At 40.3% G+C, this 13,387-nt stretch overlaps 1 protein-coding gene across 1 annotated transcript; it reads left to right on the plus strand.

Annotated features, from left to right (window-relative positions):
* The first annotated feature begins 3,293 nt into the window (after positions 1-3,293).
* On the plus strand, positions 3,294-12,636 carry LOC147619651 (polyadenylate-binding protein RBP45-like). Its single transcript, XM_086773335.1, has 6 exons — positions 3,294-3,747; positions 5,970-6,447; positions 7,762-7,844; positions 8,032-8,162; positions 12,031-12,127; positions 12,225-12,636. Exons 1-6 carry the CDS (start codon positions 3,469-3,471, stop codon positions 12,402-12,404), a joined length of 1,248 nt encoding a protein of 415 aa, XP_086629461.1. The 5' UTR covers positions 3,294-3,468; the 3' UTR covers positions 12,405-12,636.
* The last annotated feature ends 751 nt before the right edge of the window (positions 12,637-13,387 follow it).

Genomic DNA, 13,387 nt, shown 5'->3' on the forward strand with positions numbered 1-13,387 from the left:
AAGCCTTAGTTCTGTGTTGAATCAAAGTAAGAATAGAATCACTTACGCTAGTGACAATGGCACAAAGTGCATCAACATTGCGCATCTTCCATGCCCAAAGAAGTGTAGCATTTGGTGAAAGTATGTTCCCACTGTTATTAGGGTCGGGGGTTTCCATTGGTTTTGCATCCGTACCCAGAATAGTTTCTAGAAGCTCATAAGAGTTTAGAATGGCATTGATTTTGAATTTCCAGAGAGTGTAGTTTGTCTCATCAAGCTTCCCTTCTATGAAGGATGGTGGACAAATGCGCAGGACTAGTGCAACAACAACAATAGAGGTAGAAGCCATCACTTCTAGTATTCTATGCAAATAAAGACTAGACTTTATGCATTATTTCTATTAAGAGAACCTAATCTCTAATACCATAAAAGAATATAGCATGCCAGAAAGATAGATAGATAGCAAAACAAAGTGCAATAGATAATGCAATACATAGAGAATTTAAAAATTATGAGATAAGTACAATGTTATGGTGCTGTCCACCCGTGTGCTCTCAACAAGTAGAGCTTAGATGGTGATCTTCTAGACAGACTCTGGATGGAGCAAGGACTAAATGTGGAGGGTGTGGATAATCACAAGCATTGGATATCTTAGTTTGTGATAATGATGTCCATATATAGTGTTGCAAGTGGTGTGGTAGACGCATATAAAACGTGGACAGTTATGCGATATAGACGTGGTCACCGCCTGCGTATCAAGAACGCAGCCAATTGTCCCCACCGCCCACTAATAATGAGCTTAACTATCCTAGAGAATATTCTAAAAATATTTTGACCCCTGTTCTAGGGGGCCAGCAGCCCCCTAGAACCCCTCAACTGGGGCCTTACCCCAGCTAACGCTTTGCACCCCTAACCATCTCCTAACCATTAATGGTGACAATAATGACCCCATCAGCGTCTAAGTGAGGGTTCCCACCAAAGACATGTGCACCAATGGCTTCTCTCATAATGGGGGCCTTTACAAATGTGCACCAAACATAGATGTGAGATACATGCTAAGAGGTGGGCATTAAGTTTATACTAACATACTCATGATAAGATTCATTTGCCTTTTTGCACACTTGGAACTACCCCTAACTAAGTGATCACATAAACACTTGTGATTATACAAATCATAAATTAATGTTTTTACTTAACATTGACAACAACAAGTGGGTGGAACTGTGGATTCCTATAGTCCCTCACACTAAATCCATCTTTTCAAACATTTGGTTTGTGGTGTGGATGAATGCATGTAATAGGATCTACCCTAGTATAAGCATTGTTGTTTACAATTTGTAACTAGCATTTTACCATAAAGCTATACATTAAGATAGTTCATTGAAGGATTAATCTTTTTGCACATTAAACATGTGAGATGGTCATTTATGGTTTCACCCATGTGTGACTATGCTTCTTAACACACATGAGTGACTATGGTCATTTATGGTTTCACCCATGAGTGACTATGCTTCTTAACACACACGCGCATGCACGTACACATACACACATGCATACTCGCGCACGTGCATACACACATACATATCTACTACATCTGAATGGTTCATTTCTTAAGACAATATTTACAATAAGATTTATATGTACTTTATTAGTAGGGCAAGAACACTATAGAGACATATGAGGGGACAGTGACAACGCAATCCATTCACACTTGTACTTCTTATAACTTTTAAAATATTTACCAAGCCATACAATATCTAAAGGCAATTGGTTTTGTTGATCCATTGGTGCTAACCCATTGTTGGTCATGTCTCTTTCTAATGTTCTTCTTTTACACACTTCACTATTCTTTAAAATCTTATGAATGGCTATCACATTTATTAATGTACAGAATATTCATATACGACATACACTTATTATCACATACATTTGTAAAACATTATCAACATGTTTATATCAAGTTTCTAGGTGGTACTAAGAAAAGGAGATGGCTCCTCTCACATTTATCAATGTACAAAATATTCATAAACGACATACACTCATTATTACATTTGTAAACATTATTGACATGTATATAGGAATTTATGTTCAAGTTTCTAGGTGGTACTACTAAAAGGAGATGGCTCCTCTAGCTTGAGATTTTAGAAGACAAATGCATCCAATGCAAAAAAAATAAATTCACAAACATCATCTTTATGATATTTGAAGGAATGATATACATTACATCGCGATGATAAATCAAAAAGCTTAATCCCTTTAGAAAGCGCTTACAACTCTTATTTATGAACAAGCAAAAGTAGTGTAAAGAGTCCCTCGTAGCTCGTAGAGAGACTTGATCACTATAGTTATAGGCTGGAAAGGTATTCATTGATGAGACTTCACCGTAGAGAGAGACTCTCTCTCTCTCTCTCTCTCCCCCCTCCTCTTAGTGCATTGTTTTCATCAAACCTTTCTTCTCTTCATGCTTTCTTTCCTCTCTACCTTTGATGATAAGACTCCACTCACTTTGATCACGGATCTAACATCCGAACTAAAAATTTACACGATGAATTTTATTTTTGAAAGCATCATAATTCCGCATCAAAGATTATTAGAGTGGGGTCACCGAGAGTCAATCTTGTGACTAGCTAGGGACCAAATTGTACCCCAATGAGAGGAAATCTATAAAAACAAGCAAAGGAAATCAATAAACATAAGAAGCTTATAATCAACCCATCAAGGGTAGGTACCTAACGAGGCCCCCAAGACTTGAACAAGACCTTGTACGATGGGTTCGCCAACCTCATCCCGGCGGGGCCGCCTCCACCTCACGGAGGCTGGGTGTGTATGTGTGTTTCTAAAATTTCCTGTACCTTCGAAAAATAAAATAAAATAAAAATAAACAGAAGAAGAAAGGAGTGAGAGGCTTCATTGAGTGTTGAGGCTTTGAGGAACATTGTGCCCACCGCTTTGTAGTGTTGAACAAGAGGCAGCAATAGACACATAAGCACTTTGATTGATTAAAAAAATTTTCCTGCATGTATATAAAGTTCGCTTCAGGCCTTTAGTGTATTTTTGGGCTCAAGCCTTGCAGCAAATTGGTCAATTTTATGAATTTTGGTTATAAGAAAAGCAAATTCCTTAATTTTTTGCAATAAAACCAGGGTTTTCCAACCTTTTTCTTTTTTCCACTGGTTGGGAAAAATGTTTTTTCGCGAGCAGTCATTACATTTTAAGCGTAGTTAATTTGTTTTCAAAACAACGGCTTAGACCCAAGACACGTGGCTCATCCAACGGTGCTGAGAAAGCATTCATCTTTACCGCCTGCAGCATTACGCTCTCCCCCTCTTTTGTTTCGCAGGGCCTTGCCCCTCGCCGTGTCTCCCGAGCAAACAGTTTCATTCGGGGCAAACCCTAACCCTAAATCTAGCCTCCCTCAGGCACAGGTTAGTCTCATCGCGCTTTCAGGCCGGTAAGACAGTGTAGCCATTTGTTGGATCTAAAGGAAGGATGATGATGCAACCCGCAGCCGGAGTTGGACAATCTGCAGGAGGAGGTGCAGTCCATGGCGGCGATCCGCAGCAGCAGCAGCAGTGGGCCATGGCGCAGCAACATCAGCCCATGGGAGCTCTCCAGGTCCCGTCGCAGCCCCAGCCCCAGCAGTACCCCCAGCGTATGCAGCCGCACGTGCCGCAGACCCTCGAAGAAGTGAGGACGCTGTGGGTAGGAGATTTGCAGTTTTGGATGGACGAATCCTACATCGCCAACTGCTTTGCCCACACCGGAGAGGTAAATGCCTTTCTTAATGTTATATATTGATCTTTCTGTCGCTGTTGATGGTTGTCTCTTTCTAAGCATGGTCCATCTGTCCGATCTTGTTTCCGCATACGTCTTCTGTTGCTTAATCTTTCTAATTTGATGTGCCCTCGCCTCTTGGAAGCGGAGGGTGGTGTTGAACTTTGAGGGTAGGGTTATGGAACGCTAAGGTTCGATGACTATGTGTGGAAGGTGATGCTGGAAGTCGAGGTGTCATTGAAATCTCTTTTCTTTGAAGGTTGGGGTAGGAAATGTGAGGATTGATGACTATGTGTGGAGGGCAATGCTCGAGAACATACACCAATATCAACTCCGTGGCTATACCTTCGTTGCTATCCTTATGAAGGGAAGCATTCCCTACTGGGGGTTTTAACCATAGCAGATTAGGATTTCATGGTGTACACATTAAAAATTGAATTTTCTTTATGATAATTTGATATGATGTGACTACTTGAATACTGGTCTAAGCAAGACAATGTCAGTGTGCTTTTGTTCACTGAAGTGCAGTGTCATGGGCTGATTCATTTCGTCAGCATAGAATCCTCTCATTTTCATGGCATTCAGATGTTTTTCAAACTTTGGCAGAAGCTTTTTTGAATAAGTATACAGCCAAAAGTAAGGGAAACAATCTTGCTTTTGAGTATCTATTTTGTTACCTTCAGGCTGCTCTATGTGTGATATTGTTATCTTCAAGCCACTTCACTTTTGTATTCTGTTAAAAATGTGTCATCTATGAATTACATTTATTTATTGAGCGCCGTCTTGCCGTATTTGTTGTATCATTAGGAAAGTGTAAATAGAGTACTGCCTAGAATTAATAGTGACAACTTAAGAGTAATTATAGAGGAAATGTTTATTTTTTGGTCAAGCATGTCTCATGCATACACTTGTAAATTCATTTTATTGCTGTTTTATTTTTTGTTCCAAAAATTACATGCGTTCATTTTAATTTAGCATTGGGTCCACCCATGAGAGTCGGAAACCTGGTAGTGATCAGAGCATGTGTATTGCTTTGCTCAGTACAAGGGTTTGTTTTTTAAGTTTCTTCTTTTCCTTCATTCCTAAATCAAGCTCTCATAGATCTAGGGTTTACTAATCCTGATTTGGAGCAATCTCTCAATGCAGCAAAGAGTGTAAGGACTGATTTGGGGAGCTTGATGGTTCCTTTGGAGCACCTGGGCTAGATGAAGACCTCCTCAAGATATACTAGTGTCCTATAGACACTAGAAGCCCACCATCCAGATGTAGTGCTAGCTTTTGACGTATGCCTTATTTGACATTAGCGGCCTTGCTAATCTATTCAAGGGCTGCACGTCAATGAATCTCTTCAGGGGTAGTGCTTGATTGTATGGCGAATGTAAACTGTATCCGATTATTGCCACTGTACATCACATTGTAGCTCCTTTACAAAACTCTCTTGGGGTGCCCCACTATTTGACATAGCAAGTGCGACAATATGCACTTTGGACTATTACTGCCATCTAACCAGGCTCTTGTCATTTACTATGTGAGACCATAATGCCATGGTAAACCTGAGTTAGAGGACGAGCAGGGTAAGTAGAGAGTTGCTGCTGGTGGGAGCCTGAAAAGCATACCTCTTGGAAAGCTGAGCTTTTGCTACTATGCGGGAGCTTGAGCAGCATACCTTTTTGGAAAACTAAGTTTTTACCTATTTACATGCGCTTCCCTCACACCTTTGAGGGATGTGCATCTCACATCGTTCCCTCACATCCTTGAGGATGTGTGCACATCAATATTTTTCTTTTGCAGAAGAGGAAGACTATTGCCCTATATCAAGAAGTACTCAATGAATTGGACATCCACACCTATTGCAGACACCAGTATTAACTCTCTTGTATAGATATGTACTCACCTCTCACAGGCTGCATTCAGTTGTCAGAAGACGATAAGATAATCTATCTTTGGGTCAGCTAGATAACATAGTTTCTCTTCTTTTTCTAAAAATAAAGGCAGGTCCATGACAATCTTCTTCTTTCATGCACCTTACACTTACTATTGCAGTAAGTTTTTTTTGACTGCCCATTTAGTTTTATGTAAAGTGTCCAATGTTGCCATGGTGTCTGCAGTCCTGATACTTTTGCTGGTAGCTAACATTGCTCTTTATGAAAAATTGTTTAGATCATGCTGCTTGTATTCTTCAATTAACTTCCCTGATGTGTATATATGGTTTGCAGGTAGCAAATGTCAAGATTATCAGGAACAAGCAGACTATGACGTCAGAGGGCTACGGGTTTGTTGAGTTTATCTCCCATGCTGCTGCTGAGAGGATCTTGCAAACACACAACGGCACACTTATGCCACAAACAGAGCAAGCGTTCAGGCTTAACTGGGCTTCTTTTGGCATGGGAGAAAGGCGCATGGAAGGCTCAGATCTTTCTATTTTTGTCGGTGATCTTGCTCCTGATGTTACTGATTATGTTCTGCAGGAGACATTCAAGTCTCGCTATCCCTCAGTGAAGGGTGCTAGGGTTGTAATTGATCCTCTCACTGGCCGGTCGAAGGGTTATGGATTTGTTCGATTTGGGGAGGAGAGTGAAAGAACCCATGCAATGACAGAAATGAATGGTGTTTACTGCTCCAGCAGGCCAATGCGAATAAATGTGGCAACACCAAAGAAGTCCTTGGGTACACCCCAACAATACAATTCAAAAGGTATTCCTAATGCTCTACTTGAAGGCCATTTGAAAGGAGTCTTTAAGTGTTATATCTTTTAACGTTATTGCTGATATGATATTTACTGGTTCTCCAAGTTTGGAGTCAGTGGGAGCTCATTTAAAATTGTCAATAGTGTGTATATCTCAGTGTGAGTGTTGAAGGGATGAATGAAACTTCTGAACCCTTTTTATCACAAGGTTACAAACTTGTTTAGAGTCATTGGGAGTTGTTAATTTAAAATTGTGAGGGGTCAAGTCTAATAGTGTGTATATCTCAGTGTGAGTGTTGAATGGATGAGTGAATATTCTGAAACCTCCTACCATAAATAAGGTTACAGACTTATAATTTGTTGAAATAAAAAGATGCTTTCTTGTTTTCTCGTTGTTAACTTCTCATGATACACCAGGTTTTTGCAAAAGCATTCAGTGGAAGGATTTTGTATTGTTGTTTTGAGGAAGAGCTATGCTGCATTGAGTCTTTATTTCATTCTTCAATGGCCTTTAGTTTCCTTTCCTTGTTGCCATCCTGATGCAGCAGCTTTGGTACCGTAAAAGCTTTCTGAAGTTTATCAACTTGGGCAAAAAAAACAAGGTAGAGTTGGGAATATAAAGGCTTATAAGGCTATTTTGTCTTAAAACAGGAGGTCAAGAGGTTCTCTTCACCTAGGGGCCTGGAGATTCCAAAAAGGAAAGCATCCTGCTTTAGTTGGTGGCCTCTCGCTTAGGTCAGTTACTTCATGATTGTTATTTCGCTGGGCTTGGTGCATTGGCTTTAGCTGTGTAGCATATTCCTGCTACTTTTCCTATTGATGTCTCATTATAAAGCTGTGCTGATCTGGTTACTGAAAATATAACCAAAGAATCAACATCTCTTTGCATTATTCCTGATCAATTAAGAGTTGACTTTAGTGATTATATGATGGGGATACAAGTGGAGGCCAATTATACCAAGTTAGAACAATTCTATTTGTGTTACAGTTTAACATTAGTATTTAGTGTAGTTGCACTCTTCACTAAAAAGACATGCCAGGATCTGTAAGTGTAAGATCTATATTAGAACCGTTGTTTGGCTGTTTTAGTGGAGCAGCATTCAACATCATTGATGCGACTAAGGTAGACTTGGGGACCAACAGACTATTCATCAGTGTTGGTGATTATAGCAGTTGTCAAATGCTGTATTTGTTTTAACTTCTAACACACTTTTTAATGATCATGTGTTTTTGGTTTAACTTAGGATTTGTAGTGTGAGTTTCTCCATGCACATAGAGAGTTTACTAGTGTCTTGCTGTTTGGTAATTGATATCTTATGCAGCTTCTGCTTCATACCCAACCGTGGCCTATGGTGCTGCTTCCACACAGGGTTTTGCATCAGAAAATGATCCAAATAATACAACTGTACACACAATCTTCCTTTCATTCACCCTTACTGAGTCTGCTATAGGTTTTTCTTGGAAATGGCTTATATATTTTATTTTGTATTTTTGAAATATCCACTAAAGATCGATTTATCCTTAGAATGTATTTTGTCTGCTTGTAGTTGCTGTGTTCTTAAAGAAATGGCCAATTGCGTGCAATGTTCCAGGTGTTTGTTGGTGGACTGGATCCGAATGTTAAAGATCAAGATTTGCGACAAATTTTCAGTCAGTATGGAGACCTGATCTCTGTGAAGATTCCTGTTGGGAAAGGTTGTGGCTTTGTTCAGTTTGTTCACAGGTATGTGGAGGATCCTGCCGCTCGTGTCTTGATATGCTGGAAGTATTTGCTATTTAGTCTGGCCTGTTGTCGTCCACATTCCAGCGTGTACAATTAAGGGTCGCAACATTCTTTTCCTCGCTCCAAAATTAGGTTCTTATCTGTGTCTTTATCTTGTTGCCTCATCAAGATTAGCCTTGGGATTAGCCAGTGCATGTCTTGCACATGACATCCCCCTCTGCTAAACTTGACGAGACGAGATTCCAATATGCGTTCTTAGATGACTGTCATCATCCCATTATCTATTCTTGGAACCCCCTTGTCATCCTTCCCTCTGGCAACCTTTTCAGTGAAAACATTGCCGGGTCTCCAAATCCACTCTAACACTAATGAAGATCTATGCATCTATTCCATCTTGTCTCCTTTCCATTCCTATCATCCTCCCTCGGAACCGTTGCTTGAAAGTCTTTCCTTGTGTGCCCTAGGTGGTACCCAATTCACAAGATTGCCATTCCCCTTGGGTCTTGTGGAACACCACCAACCAACCTCTTGGGATCTTCTTCCATGTCTTGTGTTCCTTACCTTCCTGAGCCTTGGGCCTTCATCTGGGACTGAATCAATGTCTAGCTTTACTGAGCTTGATGTTGAAACAATGTTGCTTGATCCCCATACCACCACAAGATCAAGACACGGGCGATGGTTCTATCCATGCTCGATGTAGTAAGGGTGGTTGGGACATGCGGGAACATGGGCAGCAACAATATCTTAGAATCATGGTTGGGACATGGGAAGCAACAATATCTCAGAATCAGCCTGAAGCTCTGATACGAATGTCACATGGGAGTCTTCTTTCAGCCCTAAACACCATCTTGGAACATGCTGATGCAAAACACATAGAGAGAGAGAGAGAGAGAGAGAGAGAGAGAGAGCTGAGTATTCAGTATATTCATAATGTACAAAAAGGTAGTACAAATCTTTACAGCAATAGGTTGACTTCTTGAAAAGGTGGATACCCTAATCTTTGCCTAGTCTTTGACTCAACCCTTGGCTGGACTGAATGAATCATAATGATGAGCACTATTGCCTTTTATAGGCTTTGGAATAAACAAGTGGGCTGGCCGACTGCTGGTCAGCCAGGTCGTGGACAATCCCATCTTCATTGCTGCAGCCGACAGGTGTTTTCCTCCCTCTAGCGCTAGCCAACAACCTTCTTGTGTCCTCTACAAGTCCTTCCTTGCCTACTCAAGGAGCACATGCTCCAAAATCAGGTTCTTATTTGTGTTGCCTCCTCAAGATTAGCCAGTGCATGTCTTGCACACGACAGTCATTGACACCATAGTTCCAATCATTTGTTTGGAAACACCAAACTTTCGGAAGAACGATAGGTATGAAAAAGTTTGCTAAAGCCTATATGGGGGTGTCAGTCATGGTTCCACCCCTACCCCCCTAACCATCCCTACCTTGGGTGTCTTCAGGCATAGAAAACATGCCAAATTTAATTTCCTAGGAGACTAGAAAACCTAAATGAGTTATGGAATTGCAAAGATTTGGTCAATATCCCCAACAATGTTGAAAAGCCCCAAAAAAATAAATTAAAAAGGGGTGAAGTATAAGGGCAATATCATAGGAGAATGTTTCAAACATTTGCATGAGCAATCATATGAAAATGATTGGAAATATGTTTGACACCACGTCAAATCTCGAGACATACTTCTCCTTAATATGAATGAAGTTATCAATACAAGTCTTGGAAACATTCCAGTTTTATGCACCTCTTCTTCAACAAAGAAATGAGTTGTGCATTGCCTTGGCTAGCTATCTTGCTATTACGAAGATCAAACTTAGACCATAACATTTTCTTTCACATAGCTCTCCTTGACCCTTTTAAGTTTTCACGATGTAACTTATATAGGTCTTCTTGACCTCCAAAGTCTTGTCGACTAATATAGCTCGCATTATTGTCCAACACATGGATTGTTATGACAAACATGGCTCATTGTAATTGCCAACACAACACTTTTGAGTAGGGAGGGCACACATTCCCCTTATTGGTATGATGAATCAAAACAAAGTTGACTCATTTAATAAAACATGCTATGTGAGCCTAAAGCTACATAGTATCTTCCTCGAGTTAGTTTTTAAAAATCTTTGTGGACACTCACAAGAGTTTTCTTAGTAACCTCGAAAGCTCTAATCATGCTCACTTGCTAGGTTGGTTTGGGCCTTTCATTTTAACCCTTAAATTATTTTTGTTGGGCGTTCTTTAGGCCGTTCCTCTTTACATTGGCCACCTCAGTTGTTGGTTTAGCCCTCTAGACGCCATGTGGCCAATAAACCCTTTCCATTTCCACCTTAATCCTTCAATTACTAATTTAGCCCCCTAGACTCTCTATTTATGCACCCATTCCTAGGGGCGTTCTTTAGGCCTTGCCTCTTTCCATTGTCCACCTCAATTGTTGGTTTAGCCCTCTAGACACCATGTGGCCAATAAACCCTTTCCATTTCCACCTTAATCCTTCAATTAATTTTGCTGGATGTTCCCTAGACCTTCAATCCATTTCCACCTTAATCCTTAAAGTATTTTTGTTGGGCATTCTTTAGGCCTTTCCTCTTTACATTGGCCACCTCAATTGTTGGTTTAGCCCTCTAGATGCCATGTGGCCAATAACCCTCTCCATTTCCACCTTAATCCTTCACTTAATTTTTATGGATGTTCCCTAGACCTTTCCTCATCACATTGGCCACCTCAATTACTGGTTTAGCCCCCTAGACTCTCTATTTATGCACCCATTCCTAGGGGAATCCAGTACAGGACATGTAACACCCAAGGAGTGAGAAAGGTAGTCTCACTTTTATCCTCTATTTGGAAATAAATTGAGTATGTGTGCACATAAATCCTGATCTTAGACATGTGAATAGGAGTAGTGATACTTAGGAGGGAGAAAAAAAGAGAGAAGAAAATCGTGTCAATGTCTTACAAAAGACCATAAAAGTCAATGAGACCAAGTCAAAACATTGGGCACCCACTATTGGGCACTAATGACGTTAGTGGGGATGTTGTAGTATCTAGTCCATACTATGCATAATGGAGTTGATAGTTATAGTCTTGTGGGTTGACTACCATGAGTATATAACATGACGTTCCTAAAAGGTGAATTTGGGCATGTTCCTGGATTCATCTAGGTATATAAAACAACCAACTGAAAATAGTGGACTAAAAATGCTAGATTTGGCTTTGTGAGAGTCTACAGAGACCTATAAATACCCATGTGGCATCTGTTCCGGTGCTTCTGGAAACCTCTGAATAATTGTGGCTACCTGTCACTGCATGTCTGTCTGAGGTCATTTGGTGCTGGGCCTGGGACGTTTGGTTTGGTCTTTATCAATGTGAAAAAGGTAATGGAACAAAAATCTCATAGTCGACAGGACATTTGAAAACAGCATCTAGAACTCCTGAACAAGACAACGAAACCTACCAGGGATGTCATGATTCTATGCGTGTTGCATGTAATGTACGAATGCCTCATGTCTCCGATCCTTCTCTCTACATTGTGTGCTCTGATGACTGCAGGCCCCAGGGTTTTTTAATTTCTTACGGTCAACTTGAATCTCAAGGGTTTGAAAATTTTGATAAATGTCTAACATGGGTTCACTCGTTTAGAAGGGTTGATTTGTTGTTAAAAGTTGAATTTATGAATAAAGGGGTGCTTGAATTGAAGTTTTGGTGGCTGGAGTAGTTACATAGGAAAATTTATCTTTAGATACAAGAGGAAAAGCCGAAGTGGTGCTTGAATGTAAGTTTAAGTGAGTAATAAAGAAAAATGATGTCTTTAGATTGAGAGGGAAAGCTAGTTTCACCATCAATCTTTCTTTTCATATTAAATTGCAGGGCTTCTGCTGAGGATGCTATACAGAAGCTTCATGGGACTGTTATTGGTCAGCAATCTGTTCGCCTTTCATGGGGAAGAAGTCCTGCCAACAAGCAGGTCAGTATTTCTACCCTTTGTTTCTCTGCAGTGTAAAGTTGGCATTTTTTGGCTCTATTAAATGGCTTAGCTCTTGCAATTGCTGTTTTGGAAGCAGACTCAATATGCCGGATGGGGTCAGGCCCAACCTGATCCCACTCAATGGAACCCGGGGTACTATACTTATGGTCAAGGCTATGAGGGTTACGGATATGCCCCCCCTCCACCACAAGATGGGACTGCTTATGCGTATAGCAGTTACCCTGGTTATGGAAATTATCCTCAGCAGGTGAATTAGTTGCAGGTTTGGAATTTGTGTACCGTTCTAGCGAGAAGGTTCTGTTAACTGAGTCTGACGATACCTTGAGGCAGTTTTTCTATGATAAATGCTTCAGTTGCAAGATTTGTACTAAAACGAGCCATGATTTTAGTGTTTTTTCCCCTGTTCATATGATGTTCAGGTATGTTTGGTGTTATTTTGTTGCTATTGATTATTATGAAGTGTAATAACCAAGTCTTATATTTTTCTAGCTGTGCTTTTTTCGTCATATATCGCATTCAGGTAAGTGAAATTTTGAAGCTTGTCTTGAAAAAAATATATTGAGAGGGTACTGTATTACAGATACCATGAGCGTAGAACTGAACCCAGTACCTCTTGGTAGAGGCATGGGTGCTACCGTTGAGCTACAGCCTAGGAGGCTAGCATGTAATCTGCATTAAGGCTAGCTTTCAGCTTGTTGGTTTTTACAGAATACTCTCATGTCTATTGTGGTGAAGACAATTATACACCGTGCTGCTGTAGTAGGAGCCTGCCATAAATATAATTAGAAATGGAAAATGTAATTAAATAAGTATATAGTGGAAATCTTCAGTATGTTAGACCATAAGTAATTACAAGAGAATATCTGCCATGAAACAGCTGCAACAAAAACAAAGAAATTTCTGCAACATATCTCAAATTATGGTTTAATACTACTGCGATATGTAGAAAAAATGCCCCAGAATACAAAAATATAATAAACAGTAACAGATCTTAAAGAGATGCTCCATCTTCGAGCTGAGGTAAGAGCAAGGTGCAGCTGCTGATATGAAAGAGTGGTCTATTTTCTCAAACGTAGGGTGATTGAAGCGGACAAGGAGCTATATTTTCAAACATAGGGCAGTTGTAAGGGACAAGGAGCGGTTGATATTGAGTACTGCTTGGTTGCTATAACTGCCTCAAATTTGTCGTGGCCCTCTATCAATGCTCAATGTACGAGTCCATGAAGCTGGAAGTCCAGT

Source organism: Cibotium barometz, chromosome 33 (assembly GCF_041138505.1).
Source record: "Cibotium barometz isolate CiBa-2024 chromosome 33, ASM4113850v1, whole genome shotgun sequence".
Taxonomy (NCBI): domain Eukaryota; kingdom Viridiplantae; phylum Streptophyta; class Polypodiopsida; order Cyatheales; family Cibotiaceae; genus Cibotium; species Cibotium barometz.

Coding starts and splice junctions, on each gene's coding strand:
- LOC147619651 (XM_086773335.1), top strand. CDS start 3,469: ATGATGATGCAACCCGCAGCCGGAGTTGGACAATCTGCAGGAGGAGGT. Junction 7,845..8,031: donor ATGATCCAAATAATACAACT/GTACACACAATC, acceptor GCAATGTTCCAG/GTGTTTGTTGGTGGACTGGA. Junction 8,163..12,030: donor TTTGTTCAGTTTGTTCACAG/GTATGTGGAGGA, acceptor ATTAAATTGCAG/GGCTTCTGCTGAGGATGCTA.